This window comes from Octopus bimaculoides, chromosome 6 (genome assembly GCF_046866305.1).
Source record: "Octopus bimaculoides isolate indiv1 chromosome 6, ASM4686630v1, whole genome shotgun sequence".
Lineage (NCBI taxonomy): Eukaryota > Metazoa > Mollusca > Cephalopoda > Octopoda > Octopodidae > Octopus > Octopus bimaculoides.
Window position 1 is genome coordinate 26,978,692 of NC_142933.1, and position 23,341 is coordinate 27,002,032.

Here is a 23,341-nt window from a genome sequence, read left to right on the forward strand (position 1 = left end):
ACACACACACACACACACACACACACACACATATATATATATATATATATATATTGATAGAAAAGACAATAAAAGAAAGAAAGAGACCTCAATATTATGTAAATAGCGGAATTTATCTGTAAAAATATATGACAATTATTCGGTAGCCATGATAGAACTGAGTTTTGGATGCCAGGGTGGAAACCCACACCACTATCTCTTCAGTTATCTGCAATTTTCAATGGCCAGATAACTTTCATGGCGGCGTGGGTTTCCGCCCCCAGCATCCAAAACTTGGAGTTTTATCATGGCTACCGAATAATTGTCACATATTTTTTTATATATATATGATTTTAGGATGAAGTGATTGTGTTTAAAAACTGACTGTTACGGGCCCCACCAAAACTGATCTGACTGATGGGATTGTTATTCAGCTTGAATGGCTGCAAAACAATGCCTCTGTAGGAAAAAATAAAGGACAAGAAGGGATTTATAATGGGTTGATGCAGTGGTCGGGGTCGGGCTTGAGAAAGAAGACAGAATTGGCGAGAGGAGAAATGTCAAGAGTTGGTACACAGCTAGTTAACTCTGAGAAGCTGAGGCAATTAAAAAAGATAGAGTGAGGAGAATGGACCTGTGGAACAAGGCTAAAAGCCAATTCTTGCTAATCAGTTGGATAGCCTACTTTTGAAAGTGGCCTAGATTGGTTTTGTATATGGGCAATATTTCATTGCCAGTATTTGAGCCTTCATAAACACACACACACATGGGACAGCTTTTCTTTCAGAAAAAAAAAAAATACTGAAAAATATGTTTAACTTCTTTCCTAATGAATTTTCATATTTCAAATTAAACATAAAGGACTAATAAGAAAATATTAGAAAATCATTAATAAAAAAATATTAAACTCAAATGCAGTTATATCTTTAGTATAACACACAAGCACTCACACATATTTTTAAAAGGAATTAAAAGCAGTGAGTAATAATAACGGTAAAAATAAAATGATTCAGTCCCAAAATAGTGTAAAATTTTATTAGATAGAAGTATAGTGATTGTGACTTCAAAGTTTTACAAAGAAAAGTTCATTAAACAGTAAAGTTTAATAGTAAAGAAATTAAGAGTAATATGAAGTAAGAGCAATGGGAAGAATAACTTTTTAGTGAATATAGGAGAAGATAAAGAGTAATAGAAAAATCTAGAAGCTAGAAAAATCTGAAGAGGATTGGCATAACTTATAGAAGGACTTTTGACAGAATTTAAATTAAAAATTAAATATAGAAATATAGGGGCAGAAATAACAAACAAATGTGATGGTGTCAGTAATAAATAGCTCACAGAGAAGGAATGATGCCTACTAGTACATAAATGGTGATGGTTTCAATACATATTTACACTTTAAGTATGTATACAGATCACTGATTTTGAACTAATAGTGCTTTTGTTAATAATAATGATGCAAAGTTACTTTCCCTAAACAGAAAGCATGGCCAAACAGTCATCTGACACAACTGACTGGAAAAGTTTGGCCTGAGCTCTTTTGCACTGAAGATGAAATATTTATCTCCAGTCAGGCTGAAGGCTTCATTAAAACCATTTCATTGTGGTATTTTTGTTCCAGTTGTACTGAAGCCAAGTAGTTTGTTCCTGTACTTGGCCTTTGGCCTGACCAGAAGTAAATATTTGCATCTTCAGTACAAAAGAGCTCTGGCTATACTTTTTCCCATCAATCATGTCTGATGATTGGTCATGTTTTCTGCTTATGGAAGTACTCTTATGAACTTATCTGTAACTACCTCCCCAATCCTTAGTCAGTATTCTCCCTTATACTCAACTTCTTGCACCTTGAGAGTATACTTTATTACCTCATTACTAACATCTTTATCTTCTTTCTAGATATTCCCACCCACTCATAATGTGGGGTAGCCATGAATCTCCTCCACAACAAACCTCTTCCTACTCCTCTCATCATATATCAAACTCTCAACACCTTGCATATAATGACCAAGTGAGTCAAGGGGACTTTTATTCTTGCAAGTTACAAAGCAACCTCACTAGCGATACCCCCACCCAAAAAGAAGCAATGGGTATCCAGCTGTAGAAACTACACCAAAACTGTGACACTAGAACAAGATATGGTCTTGCTAACCATCCAAACCATGCCAGCAGAGAAAGCAGATGTAATGATGACGATGATGATGAACAGAGTGGTTGAAGTGATATAATGCCTGACAAAATTATATTTGAGAGTCATCCCTTTTCATCTTTAGTTTAAATACCACTAAACAACTTTGCTCTCATCCGTTTATCGTTGTCAAAATACAAATGAATAGAAGTTATATGATAGGGTCAATTAAACTGATTATATCCCTTCTCCAAAAATCTGTGGTTTTGAGCAAGGGATCAACTATATGCTACTCCAAAAATCTGTGGCATGATGCCAAGTTTGAAATCATTGTTTGTATTATTTGATGTAGAATCAGTTTGAAGTGTTTGGATTGTACTGCTAGTTTTTGGCATTTCAAAATCAGATTGTTGTTTGATGTTTGTATTGTGTGTATGTTTGTGAGTGTGGATTACTTGAAGAGCAAGATGAAAATTTAAAGCTTATTTTGTTCCCCCTTTTTTGGAGAGGAAGAACAATTTCATTTCAAATCTAGTCTTTTTCTTTGGCCAAGTGCCATTTTTATTTTCTTTGTTTATTGTTAAACAAGGAAATGCAATCTTATGTGGTAATAGAGGAGAATTATAACATTGTAGTAGCATTCTCACTGAAAAAAAATGCCTGCTACCGTCACTGCCATCACCATCATCATTCTCAGCAGCAGCAGCAACAGCATTTCATGTTAACTTTTCCAAAATAGCATGGGTTGGACAGTTTTTCAGAGGCAGCTTTTTATGGTTAGATATTTTTCTTGTTACTAATCCTTTTAGTTACCTCTTAAGATACAGGGATGCAATATAAGTTGTACTCAAAACCTATCAGGACATAACTAAATATTACAATTACAATGTTATTATCAATCCGAATATGTTTGATGCACATTTGAACTGGGGAACAAGCTACTCACTGTATTTTGTCATGGAGAAGATATCTTGCTTGTTGACAAACAGTGTGTATACACCAAGATCAACTCATAGCGCCAGCTACCTAGACTTAGTGGTATTTTTCCCATTGCTCCATTCTGAGTTCAAATTCCACTGAGATCGACTTTGCCTTTCATCCTTTCAGGGTTGATAAATTAAGTACCAGTGATACACTGGAGTGAATGTAATTGACTATCCCCCTCTCCCAAATTTCGGACCTTGTGCCTATAGTAGAAAGGATTATTAATATTATGAAGAGAACAGTGACTGGTATAATTACAAGGTAGCAGACATTACCATATTTTGTTAGATCTTTCTATGGTTCTCTCAGTCTACCAGGTTTGTTTAACTTTTCAGCTTAACAGAATCAATGAAACAAGTACTGGCTTTATGCTTATGTTAGAAATCATTATTATTAGCAGTTGAAATTACATCAGTAAAAAGCATAGTTTTCATCCCTCCAAGAAAAGAGGTGGTGGCAGAAGATGAGAAGTGTTAGACTAAGTGCTTCAAAGTATCTCGTTTTCTATCACCCACATCAAAGTTCACATCATGAGCCAGTAAAGTATTCTCTATATGGTCATTCCATCTGCTAGAAATAGCAGCCAAATCTCCCTTAAATTGCATTTCATCATCTTATAAAAGAGAAGTACACAGAGAGTACAATCGTAAATACTCCATCAAAGACAGATCATAAGTCTATTCAATCGAGGCTGACTTGGGACTAAACTAGATTAAATCACACCGGAGTTAACTTAATTTTATAAAACAGTATTGAAAAGATAATGGTTCAGGACACCTTCTCCAGTCAAATATATTAATGTTATAAAACTTTAGTACTGTAAAACAAAAGCATAGTATAGTCTTACAGTGAAAAATAAACAAACCATCAATAAAATTGACCTCTTGTTTAATGGAAAGAAGTGAAGTTAATCTTCAAACAAGTCATGTATTCTCCTTCATGTAGAGAACGGTGACTGATAATGAAAAGAAGATAGTTGCAAAGAAGATAGTTGCAAAGAAGATAGTTGCAAAGAAGATAGTTGCAAAGAAGATAGTAAAAGCAAAGCTAAGAGGCAGAAATTCTGTGAAATATCTTTGACAATATTGATTAGCAGGATATTTATTTTTTCTATAATACAAAAATGGAGATATCCTTTCTCTTTCATTTTTTGTTTTATTTTACATTGATTTTATTCATCATTTTTTTTTATATCTACTTATTTATTTAGTAACTCACTTTTTTTGTATTATTTAATCTAACAATATATTTCATTGTTATTTATTTATTATTTTTTTTTTTTTTAAGTTTCAGCTTAGAGCTGCGGCCATGCTGATGTTATGTTGTTAGTTTGTAGTTTGTTTTGTTATATAGTATGTTTTTCCTTCTATTTGATAAGTTAAAATATCCAAGACTTCTCAATCCAATAACAACTGCTGCAAAACAAATACCATTGAGTTAAGAAATAGACCAAATGATATGGAAATAAAATTATATGTAAGTGAGTGTGTGTGTCTATTTGTCTGTCTATCTATCTATCTATCTATCTATCTATCTATCTATCTATCTATCTATCTATCTCTATATGTGGTTGTGTGCACATAAACACATACACACATACACATCGTTTTATGGTGAGATGTTTATGCAAATTTGCATGGATATGAATATATGTATGTATCTTATATGTGTATACATATACAAATATGTATACACAGGTCCATGTACATATTCCATTCAAACTCATCCACATATACATACTCATGCATACTCATATGTCCCATTGTAAAGTACACACAAACACACACACACATGCACAAAATATGAAAGGTGGGTGAGAATAGTAGATGGAAGACAGAGTTATTTTTTCCTATCATGCATCACATGATTATAAGTTTACTGTGAAAATGTGTGCCAGCCTCCATATTCAATTATATACACTGGTGGGGTGTGATATAATGTTATTGAAAGAATAGAGCTTCATGAGAGAATTTACTGAGAGAGAGAAAAAGAGAGATGGGGGGGGGGGCGAATGATGGGATGACACAAAGAGATAAAAGTGAGAAAGACAGTTATAAAAGTATAAAAGGCAAGAAAAGTAAATATATTAACAAGATAGAGAAATAAATAAAAATATTGAATTATATTGTATCATGCCACATGCACACACACAGAGAAAGAGAGAAAATAAAATGTGAAAAGGATATTAAGATAAATGGAAATATAGTGAACAAAGCTAACGTGACAAAATTAAGCAACAAAAAGTCAACCCAAGTAACAAACCATATAATTCTGATTATGAACTCACTGCCACCTCCACCTTAAAAAATGTAGAAAATATGGGCAATTTGCGAATTTAGTATAACTTACTCAAAAATGCTGGCTTGATATTCATCATTCGATCATCTAATCTTCTTTTTACCAGATCTTGGATGGAAGTTGAACTAAACACCCACCTGAAACAATAAATAGTAGAGGATTTAGAAATGACAGATAATGATGGTAATTTAGAACAACTCAAAGAATCCTAACAGGTTGGTGTTGGAGTATAACTCTAAGTTTCAATTATATTAGAGGATAGAAACAGAATAGATCTCCCCTCCAGGTGGGATGTTAGTCTATTGCAAGTAACTTGCCCAGAAGTTTTCACTTACTACTTTGATTTATTTTTGTTCTCATGTACAGACATAGCTGTGCAATTAAGAAGTTTGCTATACAACTACATGGTTCCAGGTTCAATCCCACTGCAAAAATCATGGACTGACATATACTGTGAGAGTGAGATTTAGTAGATGGAAATTGAGTGAAAGTCTGTCATTACACACATATGCGCACACATACATACATGTATATGTTGTGTGTCTATGTATATCTTTAGTATAAACTGGTGTGTCAAGTTGTATTCCTTTATACCAAAGTGAATGAAGGGATTCAGTCAAATATCAGACTTAAATAAGCACAAGAGTTGATATGATTGATTCAAACTCTTGTTGCTTAACCCCAGGTCACTCCTGATTGATTAAACTTACAGTCTAAATTATCCCAGTGATGTACACCCTGTCCTTTTCTCAAGTGTTACTTATCTAAGACCACATTATCCAATGTATTCCTCTATCTTCAAGATGGAAGGGTATAATTTGAGGGAGATTTGGTTGATATTTCTAAGAGTCAGACAACTACATAAGAGGCTTCTTTTATTGACTGGTGATACTTCTCTTAATACTTAGTGGCCATTTTGTATCAAATGTCATGACTTGCTTACACTCATTTTCAATTATCTATTCAAAATTATACTTTGTACAAGCAAATCGTATTGGCTAGTTGAAAGCCAAAAATATCTGTCAATTCAGCAAACAGCTGAAAGGTACTATGACAAGCAAATTAGAATATAATGGGCACTGGTGCATGTACAAAGAATTGTTGCTGGAAACATGCAAGTCAGCATTGAAATTTGGTGAGAACAGGATATTTTAACTTCATAGTTGAATGGTTTTCCCATTGGAAGGGTACACAGCTATAAAAACAATTACTTCAACAGAATTGCCTCTATATATACATGCTAGTATGAATATAAGTTTTTATTTTTAAATTACAAACCACACTAGGTCTTTAGTCTTCAATCTATGCTAGATAGTTACCTGTCTGTAACCCATAGGTAGTCAGAAATAACCTGTAAAAAATGCTTTCATAAATAGAATACTAGCTTTTAGCCATCAGTTTTAAAGTTTTCTAACAGAAAGCCAATAAGAAATGTGATGTTAATACCTTTCCATAGTGATGTGAATAAATTGGGGCAATGGTAACTAGAAATCATTGCAATTCCAGGGAAAGAATTACATTAGGAAACATTAGATATATACATATTCTTGATTTGCAAGTGATTTCATAAGACAATGTGTTTGGGACAAAAGCAAATACATCATGACAAAGCCATATGGGTTATTGAAAACAGACAGACACACACACAAATGTATGCATGCATGCACTATTATATTATATTGTATTCATTTCACTATTACTTTGTAATATTATTAGATATATATAAGTCTTTCCTCATAAATACCTACAGCAGAGTAAGTTTGAATATGGGCAAACATGTGTTTGCAGGATACTGGAAATGAATGACACTACAAGGACAGACAGACAGACAGACACACACACACATACACACACACACACACACACACACACACACACACACACACACACACACACACACACACACACAACATGCCTCTTTCAATTTTCATCTACCAAATCCACTTACAAGGCTTTGGTTGGTTCAGGGCTATAGTAACTGATACTTGTCCAAGGTGACACAATGTGGGACTGAACTAGAAACCATGCGATTGGAAAGCAATGTGTGTCTCTTCTAACCTTAGGGTTAATAAAAGATTTTCAACTCACTATGTTACATACATGAGTTTCTATATGAAAAAGAGAAAAAGATGAAGCAGAAAAGAATAGTACTTGCCATTGTACAGAGGGTTTTAAAAAACAAAAATATCAAAATAAACTAACTTGAGAATATAACAAAATAAATGGATAAAAACATACTTCAAAAGTAAAAAAAAAAAACATTTCTTTAGAATAGTGTTATAACATATAATTGACAAAAGAAATATATAGGGATAAATAAAACTTGAATGAACAGTAATTAAAAAGAATTGCACTCAGAAGCCATTTTATTCAGCTATGTAAAATAAACGCATATATTTCAATTTTTTCTTTCTATTCTTCTTAAGAACTGGATTTTAGTTCAGATTTAAAAAGATTTGTTCAAATGAATTGCAATCTCTTGTAATTTCTAGATTGAAATCTCAACAAAAGATCATAAGAAGTATTAAAAATCTGCAATTTGAGAGTAGGAAAAGGTTTTTATTTTATTGACCCTGGAAGGCTGATAGACAAAAATCAAGGCTGCCATGATTTAGAATTAGAATATAAGGGAGTATAACTAAATACAAGATATGTTATCTAATACTCTGCCAATTTTACCAGCCACAGTGCTATTTTAATCATGATAATAACTACAATATTACTTTATGGAAAGCTACTGTTATGACATGTAAGAATTTTCTAAAGTTTCGAACACAATATAAAAGCTAAAGTTTCTTTTTACAAAGTCAGAGCTGTAACAAAAAGCAACTCTGAAAAAGTTGTTTTTTTATATTATTCTATCCATTATATATATATATATATATATATATATATATATATATATATATATATATATATATATATGTTTATTTATTTATTTATTTCCTTCCATTACATCTTATTCCACAGAAATATTTCCTACTCGAAATGCAGGTTTTTCCTTTAGTATTTCATATGGTCTTTTATGGAGATCTCAACTTAGGAAATATGAGCGGTTGAGATTCATTTGTGCAAATCTTTTTATCTTTAAGCTAAAATCCAGTTCAAAATTATCTTGAGGAAAGTAGAAAGAAAAAAACATTGAAATATATACATTTATGTTACTTATGTAGATAAAATGGTTTCAGCGTGCAACCCTTTTTAAATTACTATTCATTCAAGTTTTATTTATCCCTATGCATTTCTTTTGTTAAGTATATATTATAACACCATTAAAAGGAAGAGTTTAAAACATTTTAGTTCTGAAATTTTGATATATCCATCCACTTATTTTATTTTGTTTTATCTTTAACCCTTTTGATAGCAACCTGCTTGAAACAACCTCTGGCTCTGTAGTACAAATGTCTTGTTTTCATAAATTTTGAATGAAAATCTTCCACCAAACCTTAGTCACAATTTATGTTCCTAACACCAGCTTAACGATAACTAAGTTATTTTATTAAATTCTTTGTTATATTTAAAATTAATTGAAAGAAACACAGAGCATCTCAAAATAAATACGGCAACAAAAGGGTTAAGTCAGTTTATTTTATCATTTTTTTAAAAAACTCTCAGTGCAATGAGTAAAGCATCACTGTGGCTGGTAAAATTGATGGAGTATTAGACAAAATGCCTGTTGTTTAGTTACACTCCTTTATATTCTAATTTTAAATCCTAGAAGGTTTGATTTTTGTCAGGGTCATTAAAATAAGACTTGGTAGTAAAGTTGGTTAAATTGTAATAATACCTTAATGCTTTCAAACTGCATTAAGGTATCATTACAATAGCAATAGGGGATGATAACAAACTTGATAGTGTGAAACAAAATGTTTTGCATTATTCAGTTATATTTCATATTTGAGTTCAAACCTTACTAGTGTGCACTTTGCTTCTCATTTGACCAGAGATAAAGAAAACATAATTATCAACCAACTCAATTGGAGATACAATACTCTCAATATCTGAGACCTGAGGCAAAGTTAGAAATTATTATCATTATTATTATTATTATTGTTATTAATATTATTATTAATGCAATGAGCTGCCAGAATCGTTAGCACACTGGACCAAATGCTCAGCAGTATTTCGCCTGTCGCTATGTTATGCGTCCAAATTCCGCCGAGGTCAACTTTGTCTTTCATTAAGTACCAGTGAATCGCTGGGATCGATGTAATTGACTAGTCCCCTCCCACAAAATTTCAGGCCTTGTGCCTTCAGTATAAAGAATTATCATTATTATTATCATTATCATCATCATCATTAAGGCAGTGAACTGGCAGAAACGTTAACATGCCAGGCAAAATGCTTAACAGCATTTTGTCCATCTTTACATTCTGAGTTCAAATTTTGCTGAGGTCAACTTTGCCCTTCATCCTTTTGGGTCGATGAAGTAAGTACCAGTGGAGAACTGGACCTCCCCGCTCCCCTGAACTTACTGGCCTTGTGCCAAAATTTGTAACCATTATTATTATTATTGTCTTTCATCCTCTGGTATCAAAATTAGCAGCAGTAATGTACAAGGATTAATTTCCATTTACCTTCATGTATAACTGGTAATTATTTGGTGGCTGTATACCAATATAAGAAATGCTCTTCATAACTCTATGATCTAATGATAACTGTGATTTCAGAGTTATTAATATTTGAACTAGCTTTCAGGAATGGTAGTGACCTTTCAGGACAGCACATGTAGTTGTTCTTACCAAGAAATCTAAGAATTAGGGCAAATTCTTTGGGTGGCACTGGAAACTATTAAATGCTGTGCCCCCATCATAATTTTCTTTTGGTAAAGCATGGGATTCAGAAATTGGGATTTTGATTGCTGACTTGGTAATTATGATTAAAGTGTGTTACTACCATATGAAGTTAAACAACAAAAACAATATTTACATTTGCAAGCTATTGAGAGCAATATTAAATTATATATAAAATGCTGTAATATAACATGTTTTCCACAGAAATATATTATATGATGTTACATTATCCATTCACCAATCATAAGTGTCCACAAGCAATATATACCATCCAAATCTATGAACAATATCATTGTTAAACAAATGAAATTTAATATAGACTATAGCAAACAATATAATGTAAGTAAAACAGATTATTTCCATGATGTTTTTGTCAAGCTCTGCAAGAAAAACAAAAAAGATTTCCTCCTTATCGTCAGGGCTGCCCCAACAGCACTATAGGCCCCAAGCAAAGCAATGACCTGGATCACCAATAAATACAACTACAGCACACAGATTTACATTGGATCCCTAGACTTGTGCCTCCCCCCAACAGGCAAGCACCTAATGTGCTTATGCCTTAAGATGGCACTGCTCATTGTTACTCTCAAAATCTCTTATCACTATGTTACTAGGTTCAACTGTAATAAAATGATATAATTCAGTTTATTGAATGTATTCAAACATTTTTCCAGCTTCTGTCTTATTTGGTGCATTTGAAATATCACACATTTTGAAAGACATTAAGCATGATCTCTTAAGGATTTTTCACTCATTTAATAACTGTCTGGACATGGGCATTTTAAGGCAACAACTCATCAGTTCCTTAAATTCTGAAACCATTCATATATTCTATGATTCTATGATCTTCTGATATCTATTTTAAAATGTATATTGAATAAATATCCAGTGGTTATAGAATTTATATTCATCCTTCCAGGATGACAACTCAATTTATTTTGTTTCACTTCAGTTTTTGATAAAATTGCATTGATACCAGCACTAACAACGATGTTGGTTCAAGTAGAAATTCAAATCTTTTTAAACATATTTTGTCTCCCTAAACATGTATTAAATTCTCATCCATTCATCCTTTGTGTGTGCACCATTTAGGAAATCAGTGTTTAGCACTGTTTTCTTAAAACAATCCAATATTTCAACTGAGCTCTATTAGCCATGCAAGCTAGCAAACCACTTGTGTATATTACAGTGCTATCCCTGTTTAAGAAGGAAACAATATATCCTCATCCGTCTTACAATTGGACTCAGCAATTGAAAGTTATGCATCTTGACCATATTGCAGTTCTGATAAGATACAAACAGACAGCATCTCAGTAAACCAACTATTGCATCATCTCCAGGTTAACTGATTAGGGACCCAGAGCAGTCAAATGCTTCCATTTACCATTGGACTTTGCATGCTACTTTACAGCTATTCTATACAGGATTTTCTTTTGTAAAGGAAACTATAGCTATGTGAAATATTTCAGGATATTTTTTTAAATATTTGTAGCAGCTGTTTTTGTTTAAATTATGAATCATAAACAGAATTCGGTAGAAAAATGCTGAAAGGCATTTTAGAAGTCAAGGGGAGAAAAGAGGAAAAGAGATGGGTGGAAATAGAAGTAAAGAGGAGATGAAAGAGATAAATCAAAAATTAGAGATATGAAAATCTACATCTGTCTACCACTGTTACTACAACCTTCACTACCACCAATACATTTTCAAAAGTTCCCTTCCAGCTGCTAGATATCATCCCTACCTCCACCTAACAAACCACAGGCAATATACAAAATCAATCACTCAAGGGAAGATTTCATCTCATCTTACATCCCATCCTCTTCCTTTCATGCCTAGAGACAGAAGGGATAAAAAAACGAAGTGAGCTGCAAAAAATTAAAGATGCTTTCTGATAACTAAGGAGTAAACACTCTACTTTACTGAAAGAATACAATTTGCATTAATAATGTTCATGCCTTTCCCAAGAGAAAGAGCAACATGACTCCCAATTGAAACCAATTCTTATCAAACTGTTTATTATCAACTAATGCTCTAGGGAGAGGCATCAATGTCACGACATTTCATTTGCTGTTTAAATTAAAGCGTATTTCACTAAAAAGGTCATGTGAAATAGATCAAACTATGCTGTAAGTTAAACAACATAAACAAAAATATTAGTCTAACGCCAACATGTATTCAACACTTTTACAACCACATTCCACCCCCTTTACCCATTACAACTCATATTCTATACTTTACACCTGTCTCCATCCCATTCCCTTATACTCATTCTTATCCCATATTTTACATTTACCCTCACTCTTACCCACATCCATATTCTATACTTTATACCAACTCTCTCCTACTACCAACACAATTTAGTTTCTGTGTTATTTTAAATCTATTTAGGTAAGGCTATGTTTTCTTTACTGTGTTAGCTAAAATACCATTGTAATATTTCTTATTTAAATAACACATATATCCATAAATACAAATGTAAAAATAACTTTATGGTAGCTTCTGCCACTAGTCAGTGAAATCTAGTGAGTTAAAATGTGCGTGTGTACACGCACAAATGTTTGTTACTTAATGTTGAATGAATAGGAAAGGCATGATTAATGCATGTTGCACAAGATACTGTTTTTTTTTTTAAATCAAAACTGAAGCTGAGAGTTTGTCTTTAACTTCAGTCTCACACCACTGATCTTCAGGAGAAATAGTTTCATCTGAAGATCACAGTGGCATGAAACTCAAGTTGCATCAGAAATTCTCAGCTTCAGTTTTAATAAAGAAAAAAAAACTCTCTCTCTCTTTGTGTACACACACACACACACACACACACACACACACACACACACATATATATATATATATATATATATATATATATATATAAATAAAAATAAATGTGAAAACTAATTTGTGTGTGTCAGTGTGTCACACTTTGACCCCCTCTCTCACTATTCAATAATGACACTTCTTTGTGTTGGAGTGAGAGTAATAGTAGGCATAGAAACAGTGAAGACAGAGAAAGAAAGAAAGAGAGAAAGAAAGAGAAAGAGAGAGAAATTTAGGGAGAGTTGATGTTTTATTAAAAGTAGTAGTGTTGATGGGAGTAATAATAAGCAAGAGAGTGTGGGTATGTGAGAGAAAGAGGGAGATGATGTACAACTTTCCTGGACAGAAATTCCTGTGGCCAGTGTACTAAACCAACTACTGGACACTATCATTTTTGTAGTAAAGATTGTTTGCCAACATAACATGGCAGTCCTAGTTTAGGACTAATGCTGCTATAATTTAGCTGCAGGAGACATCGTCTCCAGCTGACTATATGGCACAATCTGTGTCCTTATATTTTCGAATAAGGGAATCTAGCACCCCCACCCAACTCAAAACAATATCTGTGTATCGCGATTCCTGGGTTATTTCCCCTCGTCAGCACAGAATAATTGCTCAGCTAGAGGTGGCGCTGCCAAATTCCTGTTCGATATATATAGTTTTCAAAGTGACAACTAGTCACTGATTTATAAATTTATAAATTTGAGCTGGGTGGAGGTGCTAGATTCCCTTGTTCAAAAATATAAGGACAAAGATCGTGTTGTATAGCCAGCTGGAGACGATGTTTCCTGGGGCTAAATTACAGCAATATTAGTCCTAAACCAGGACTGCCATGCTACATTGGCAAACAATCTTTACTACAAACTACTGTTGCTGAATATCTCACGTTGTGAGTTTTTTAAAATAGTAATTTACTATCATTTTTGTTTTATTTTTTGCTTTCTTTAATACAAACATGTGTGTGTACACACACACACACACACACACACACACACACATACATGCACATATATAAAATACACTTTAAATGAAATACAGTTTCCCCAAAATTAAACATATCTAATATAATAAATGTGAACGTTAGTGTGTTACACTTTTTCAACTTTACTCCTTGAGGCCACAGTCCAACATATATGGTTTTGGAATCAGGCTGACTCCATGAGTAAACTAAAGATATTCCAGGCCGAATCCGGACCTGTAATCCTGAAATTTTGAATTCCTATGTTTTCATTACTGCGATTGTTTTTGACAATTTTTTTTACATGAGTTTTAGTGATGAATATGATCATCATTGGGATATGTCACTGGAGGAAGCAATTTCAACAAATTCTCCAAAACAAGTCAGAGATCTGTTTGCAGATCATCTCATTCAGAGTTAGTTGCTTAAAAGCCACCTGACAGAGTGGCTTTTAAACTAATATATATATATGCATGTTAGTGCATGTACAAGCACACACACACACACACCCACACACACACACACACACACACACACACACATAGTTTGGATGCAAAACAATTACATTCCCAAAGAAATTTTTTTACAGTCAGCTTCCTTGGGATATGCATTCTGTTGGAGCACCACTGAAGTGATACAGAGACTTTCTGAAGTAAAATCTGAAGATGTATCATGAGTGAAGCTGTGACTTCCTTCACAGATTCATGGAAGAGACGAAACTTATTGCATTAAGGGCACCAAACTCTTTAAGCAGACTTGTCTTGTATTGAAGTCCTTTTAAAGAAAAAGAGGAGGAAGGATGACCAAAAAGACCCAAAAATAGTTTTTTAGTTTTCATATATATTACTATTATTTTTTAAATTGTTTTATTCTTTTTTTTCTAATCACTCTGTTCTTGTCTGTTCTTGTGTTATAGCTTTTAGATTCCATAATCTTGACAGCTTTCTCTCATATATATATATATATATATATATATATATATATATATATATATATATATTGGTTCTCTTTTGTGGTTCCACAAAAGAGAACCAATAAAATAAATACCAGGCTTAAAAATAAGTACTGGGGTTGATTTGTTCAACTAAAATTCTTCAAGGTGGTGCCATAGTCTAATGACTAAAATAAGTAAAAGAATAAAAGAAGATATATACAAAATGAAGTCAAACCAAGAAATGATATTTTGAATATATTTAATATATATATTTCAGACAATTGGACAATTGATAAAAAGAGGAATTCATCTCTTACAAAGTTTATGCAAACTGCCCAAGACCATGTATAAAAAGCGAATTTATATTTTGAAATGTCTTAATTGAGGAAGAGTGTTCAGTAAGAGATGAATTCCATTTTTTTTTCTCTATTACACAATGATCTGAAATGCATGTTTTCAATGCGTTCAAAATATCATTATTTGGTTTGACTTCATTATTATGTATTATACTACTCCATGCCAGTACAAGCTAGCCAGTCCTTACTTCATTTACATAGATACCCTAACAAGGATTTGGAGTGGTTTGCTCTATTCATCTTGAGTCAGAAAATTCTGGTAATGTGCATTGTTTCTAAGCAGTATATGAAACATACATGCATACATACATACATACATACATACATACATAAAACCACTCTATTACTCATACTAAAAGGGAGTTATTCTTTCCAGACTTATGGACAAAAGAGAATTTTATATGTGAGTGTGCATGAGCATGCACATGTGCACATGTGCGCACACACACACACATACATATTGTTACCTGAATAAACACACATATGTAAAAAAAATTGGAGTGGCATTGGAGTGAACCACCAGAAACAAATGTATAAATAAACTCAGCTACATCTATTGTGTTTTACCTCATTGGTACATCTGAACCCAAGCACTTATATTTATTTGTCCATTCATTGTTATATTAATTTTTTCCATGCTAGCAAGGGTTAGATAATTATATTGTTAAGGTATTGTTTTACAGCCAGATACTCTTCTTGTCAATAACACTTACAAATAAAGGATCTTTTATTTCATGTATCTTGGAAAGCACAAACCTAGTGAATAATTTGTTAACAGGAGGAATGACATGTTTTTTTGAGAAGCACACATGTAGACAAGCAAACACGCACGCACACACACACACACACACACACACACACTATCTGATTACAGATTAATCATTTCTTGACCCTTACTTTATAGTTATAATATTACCTTTCTTGTTTATATATTTATCTTCCATCACTCAGCTTATTTACTTCACCACTTTTCTTTTCCCTCAGTTAATCTGTCAGTTGTCAGGGGAGCAAGGCAAATTATTTGGCTTTTACATAAGAGCTAACCAGCAATGTGTGATCGATCCTACTGACTTATAAGACAGATGAGATTCACTTCTGGCCTGCACTCATGAGAGGAGTTAAACTTGCTAACAAGGTAACTTCTATGTACTTGCTAGCCTGTTAAAATTAGTAGACTAAATCTCGCTCAATTCACACCATAACATCTTTAAAAAAATGCAACAACACATTATGCTTATGAAAAAAGAAAAGATAGTCATAGATAGAACACCTTTGGGCATGATTCTGTTGTAAAAAGGCAGGCTTGAAGCTAAACAACAATAACAACCACTTATCTATTTACAGTGTTGCTACTGTATACAGCAGTATGCTGTTCTTACTCTGCATACCTGTTTTCACAAAACTGGACAAAGCTATTTGCAAATTGAATGTCTTAGCCAGACACTGCAATACTAGTAATAACATAGTAACTGCTAACATCTCTACTGGTTGTTCAATTTAAATATGATAATAAAATTTCCTTCTAGGCTGGAGAAAATAACAATGAGAAAGAAAAAGTTCAAAAAAAGGAAAGAGAATTGAAAGAACAGTTGCAAAATATATCATTGAAGTTAGTCTGGGTTGTGTTATTAATATGATTTTGAATACAGAGCAATGTCTGGGAAGTTAGGGTGCTGGACAACAGACTATATAAGTTCAGCTCTTACTAAAGTCATTGTATTGTGCATCATAACAAGGTATATAACTGCTTTTTTCCATTTACTTTACATAAATGACAGAAATAGAATCCATATATAACTGAGAGATCAGCTGTAGGAAGGACATCCAGTAGTAAAAACAATTACTCCAATAATTATTGCAGCCATGCAGGTATGTGAAACAGTAAAAGGAACAAAAAGCTCCTAATCAGAGTCAAGATAATTAATGATACCTATGGTTTCATCAATGTGGAGGCGCGTGGCCTAGTGGTTAGAGTGTCAGCACCATGATCGTAAGATTGTGGTTTCGATTCCTGGACCGCGTGACACGTTGTGTTCTTGAGCAAAACACTTCATTTCACGTTCCAGTCCACTCAGCTGGCAAAAATGAGTAACGCTGCGATGGACTTGCGTCCTGTCCAGCTGGGGAACACATACGCCATTGAAACCGGGAAACTGGGCCCATGAGCCTGGCTAGGCTTTAAAAGGGTGCATTTATTTTATTTATTTATGGTTTCATCAATGCTACATTGTGGGTGAGTAAGAGCAGAGCTAAGTTGACAGAATCGTAGACTACTAGTTGTTGAGTCAGCAATCAATATCCTACACCAGAAATATTCCTTTCAATAGTTTGGTCCATGTAGATTTAAACAGGCTACAATGTAGTGAAACTCATTTGCTGCAATCAGCAACATCTAATAAATAACGAGTATTTTGTCGACTGACAGTGCTGAGTTCAACTGGCACTGTAAGTAAAATTGCAGTGGAGTTGGTACTATCAAACTAACTTTGCCTAAACAGCTCTATGTAAAGAAGTCTCCAATGGTCCCAGATCCCTCTCACCAGGTTTTGAATAGTGAAGTAAATTTGAACATTGTTTTCTCAAATAAATACTGTATATTTAAATGACAGTATTATGCCATTACAAATAGTCTAAGATATGTCTAACAGCAATTGCGTAAAAATTTATTAGCAGCAGATATTAGGCATTTTTCTTGTTTTAAAATCCATTTACTTCTTGCTAAAATAATACCAAGAAATATGTACATTACATGTGAATGAGTGGCATTTCGATTTTGATTTTTAAAAGCTCTCTTCTCTCTCTTTAAATCTTTTATGAGTACACGTCCTTTCCTATTGCTAACCATTTAGATGCATGAAATAACTTTGAAAATGTTAAAAAGAAAACTTTCCAGTAGAGGCCTTTTATAGTTTGAGTAATTTAGATAAAGTAAGTGTTATATATTCATAATAGTTCTGTCATTTTTGCCTCTTAAATGAAATGACATTAAAGAGGGACATTAAAAAAGATGATGATGATGATGATGAATTCACACACACACACACACACAACTCTTCATTATAAATTACATTCTTTTGAACTTGTATAATTCCATTTGTGTTTTATTTCATTATGTTTAAGATAATTATTGTACACATTCACCTGCATTTCCAAAGTTTCTGATAAATGCCTCATTTTTATTATGTATTATTTTATAATGAAATGTTATCATTTTATGTTACAAGTTTAATAAAATGTCTCATTCAAAAGCAGCCAGTTATTACATTTAATTGCCTGTGTGTATTTGTGTATGTATGTATGTTTGAGTGAGTCTGGGTGTGTTGATATTTTATTCCATATAATATGTACCTTGCTCTTTATACTAATAAGTTGATGGAAAAGTTATTTGTTGAGGATGAGTGGAGAAAGGGGGTTTACAGAGGAAAAACCCAAAACCATTGTTCAGAAGCAGAACAATTGAATGGCACACAGAGCTGTGCTGCTGCCACAACAATTTTTGATATTGTTGAATAACCTCAGATCCATCAGTGTTAAAACAATTTTTTCCCATTCCCAATTATTTTACTTCTAACTCCAGGAACCTGTGGAACAGTTTCTTTGGAATTACAGAGTCGTCTCAAACTTAGCTTATGGATAACTTAGTAATGTTAGTGCTTTTAATCTTCATGCAGAGAGAAATAACACAAGCAAGAAAAGCAGCTGGGAGAAGGACTGGACAAAATGCTTTAGACAAAATCTGGAATGAGACAGAAATAATAAGGCCTATCGAGAAGATAAATGATTGCATGAAGGAACAATGAGATATAAAGTTGGTCTAAATTATCTAATTCAGCAGTCTAGTGTCTTAGCCACCTCCAACATTGTCTTAGACACGATAATGATTTCTAACAGACTGGGCCTCAAAGTTAGAGGGGAGTAAAGTTAGTTATATCAACCCTGGTGCTTAACTGGTACTTTATTTTTGATCCTGAAAGATAGAGAGTAAATTTATTCTCAGCAGAGTCTGAACTCAGTATGTACAAATCCAATAATATATTGCAAAGTATTCTATTTGACACTATTGTCTTGGTTAATTCACCAATTTTGATAAAATAATTGTTTCTAACATGGACACAATGTCAGAAATTTCAGGGGAGGAATTAGTAGATTAAATCAAACCCAGTATTTGACTAGTACTTCATTCTATCGACCTTGAAGGGATGAAAAGCAAAGCTGACCTTGGAGGGATTTGAACTCAGGGTATAAAGTGCAAGGACAAATACTGCAGGGTATTTTATTCATATAATGATTCTGCTAATAATGAGGGAAACTGCAACCAAATCTATGTAAAAATCACATCCTAAATTCTTAAAAATGTAACAGTACATTGGATAATGTAGTCTTAGATATACTAAGTCTGAGAAGAAGATAGCTATGGCTAGAATAACTTTGATTATATTTTTGCTTGATCAGAACAAATCTGGGATTAACAACAATAAGTAATGAGGATTTCTATCACAAGTACAAGGTAACACATTTTTTTATAGTGGGGAGGGAGTATATTTATAAGGGATTAACAATGAGGAATTTAATAAATTTTATTCCAATGTACCAATATTACCAACTTAATAAGTGACCTTCAACATGATTGCTTGTCTTGCTAGAAATAACAACTAGATCTCCCTCGACTCACACCCTACTATCTTAAAAAGAGGAAGGATACATTGAATAATTTAGTCCAGGTAAGTAAGATAGGATAGGGTTATCATGGCTAGAATATCTTTGATCACAAATTTTCACAATTAGAAGGCTAAACAATAGCAACAGTTTCATCATGAAAACACAAACACAAAAAAAATGAAAATAGAGTTAAAAAATTATCTTTCATGTTTATTATCATCTTCTTCATCATCATTTTAATGTACACATTCCCATGCTTGCATGGGTAATACAAATTTCATTGAAGCAGATTTTCCCAAGTTGAATGTCCTTTCTGTCTCCAATCCTCACCTGCTTCCAGGCAAGGTAATATTTTCCCATAGTCAGACAGGTTTCCATGGAATATTGGAAATGAATCTCACTGCATGTATGATAGTGACCACTCACTCACAACTAGTATCTTATGTCAAGACAAGGGGACACAACACACTCATATATACATATATATTGGGCTTCTTTTAGTTTTCATCTACTGAATCCACTCACGAAGCTTTCGTTGGCCTGGGATTATAGCAGTAGACATTTACCCAAGGTGCTACACAGTAGGACTGAATCCAAAACCATATGGTTGAGAAATAAACTCCTCAACCACATAGTCATACTTAGGTATACTTGGTCCTATGAGCCACACCTGTGCTTATAGTCATGCCTACAACTTATTTCATATTTGAATTGGTTGGCAGTAGTATCATTCAATGCTTATAGGTTTTTGGTAGGTTAAACATTGGTTCATTACATTTCTGTTAGTGAAAATGAAAAGAGAATGCTTATCACTTGATACTAACAAAATATTGGATAGGACTTCATTCAAAGAACACTGTTTTCTTTTTCCTCACCACCGTTTAGTCTTCACCAATCTATATATGAGGAAATCACACACATGGATACAACAGACCCCACCACCACTACATACACCTGTACACACATAAGTGACTCACGATTACCTTCTACCAGCTTCCACTTACAAAGAAGTTATAATAGAAGATATCTGTCCAAGGTGCTGTGCAACAGGATCAAACCTGGAACCATGTAGTTGCAAAGTGAAACTTCTTAACAACACAACCATGCCTACTCTCATAAATAGAGTAAAAAAAAAATGCTGAAAAAAAGTTGTTATTGTTTACCAACAAGTCAGCCTTGAAAGAACATCTAGAATACCTAAAGGTATTATAACTGTGATCATCCTGACTTTTGTGAGGATTATCCATTAGGTTCTACCCATATTTTATGAGGGCGTTCTGGCTGCTATCTCCAACAGGTCAAGCTCCCTGGTTGTTTTATATCTTTGAAATATTATTAATAAGGTGACAGTACTGAACCATTATTTCACCTATTTGCCTATCTATAACATCACCCATTTGATACAGATGTTCACATATGAATGTAAATATCAAATATCAATGTTGGTATTTTATTAATGCTGTGTGTGACTTTTCATGCACCCCTACACACCCACACACCTCCCACTAAACAGAGAATTAGGTTACTATTATCGTGCTGTCTGTCAAGTGAACAGATTGTAGTGTAGGTATAAACATCTACTCATACACTTTACCTGTCAGTTACATTAGCATGGGTCAGTATATTAAATCTGATAAGGAACTGAAGTAAAATATAAAAAATCTTTCCCTAAATGATATGAAGGTCTCTCTTAGAATATTCCCAGATGTTGTACCACTTACTTTCATAATCTAGATAAACTGAAGCATATAGTATCAAGGTTACTGTGTAATTACTAAAAAAAAAAAAAAAAAAAATTCAGTGCATTTAAGGAAAGACTGATGAAATGATAGCCATCACCTAACAGAAATGAACTTGAGGTAAGTACTCCACTGAAACAACCACAGGGGAAAAACTGAAGAAAAGACAGAGATTACATTAGTGAACTGATTTACAAGAAAGCAAGATCAATCAGAATACACAGGACAGACAGCTATGACATCTTCAATGTACCTAGTTGTACTAGTATATTTTAGTGTATCAACACTCCTTCGTACACTTCAGTATCAGTCAGATACATTCAATCAGTTACACATAGTATGGGCTGGAGTGATGAGGAGCTCATGTGAAAAACATTTTCCTCTGGATAATAAGCTGGTCTAACTTAGAGTATCCTCAGATTTACTTAAATCATTAGGTAAATTGAGGCATATAGAAAGAAGTATACTGTGTAATTACTAAACACAGCTGTGGATTTCTACTCTACAAAATATTGGAATATACATCAGTAACAATGATGGCCCAATAATTACTGATACACTAATGTTGGACATCTACTCTTTTCTCTCCTCTCAAAATAAAACATTGAGCAACTGACAGCTAATTTAGTCAAGAGAATATGGTATTGAATGGGCAACTCATAAATCTTTAGTTCAGTTCCATTGCAGGTGTTTTATTATGTATATAGTCAGTGCAGCATGTACTGCAGATGTATTCTTGTGTATTTGGGTTATAAATTCAACTTCAGACAAAGAAAAGGCACCCAATCATTGAGATATATGACTGCAATAGAACATATCCAAGAAATATCATTCACTTCACACAATAAAACAAGAGGAAAACACCAGATCTACTAGTGAGGAAACCTCTATGAAGTTGCTCAACACACTAAAAATAGTATCCAAATATCCCCTAAATCCTATTTTATTTGAAAAATGGAAGAATACATACATATATATATATATATATATATATATATATATATATAAGGTAATGTAGCTTTGGATACACTAGATCTTAAATAAAGACAGGATGATTAGAGCTTCATCAGACTGTTGATCATAGGCCTACTGAATCAGGGTTGACTAGGGGGTTAAACAATAACAGCCAGCAATCCTTTAGTGCTGAGGAGTCATCTACATTTTGCACCAGTTTTCTTTGTCTGCATCAACTGAGCTCCTATCAATGAGCTTCATGTTGCTACAGGCATCAAAGTCTCACTGCATTGAAGGATATTGATGTTATAGTACAGTGGGGGTTATTTATAGATCTACATTTTTATCACATTTCCAAACAATAGCATCATTAGTTACATGTTTCTAGCAGAATAATCATGCAATATTTATGATGGTGAGAATGACAAGGGAGTGTCAGAGCAACTCAGACAAACAAATACCACACAAGATACTTCTACTTAAAATCACTGGTTTCTCAGGTTTTGTCATCAATGTTAACATTTTTTACCTATATACAACAGCAAAGATATATATATCATTGCCGTTGTTTAACAACCTCCTTCCATGCTGGTATGGGTTGGATGGTTTGACAGGAGCTGGCCAGGAAGGGTCGTGCACCATGCTTCTGTGTCTGTTTTGGCATGGTTTTTACAGTTGGATGCCCTTCCTAATACCAACCAATCCATAGAGAGGGCTAACACCAACCAGCCTGTAGAGTGGGCTG

At 33.4% G+C, this 23,341-nt stretch overlaps 1 protein-coding gene across 8 annotated transcripts in view; it reads right to left on the reverse strand.

The window, feature by feature from the left end:
* The window catches only part of LOC106869820 (extended synaptotagmin-1), a 182,022-nt gene that overhangs the window by 90,248 nt on the left and 68,433 nt on the right, over positions 1-23,341 (reverse strand). For all 8 annotated transcript variants that reach the window (XM_089353640.1, XM_089353642.1, XM_089353638.1 and 5 more), the window contains exon 3: positions 5,438-5,523. In XM_089353640.1, coding sequence (XP_089209766.1) covers positions 5,438-5,523 — 86 coding nt within the window. The remainder of the gene's footprint in view (positions 1-5,437; positions 5,524-23,341) is intronic.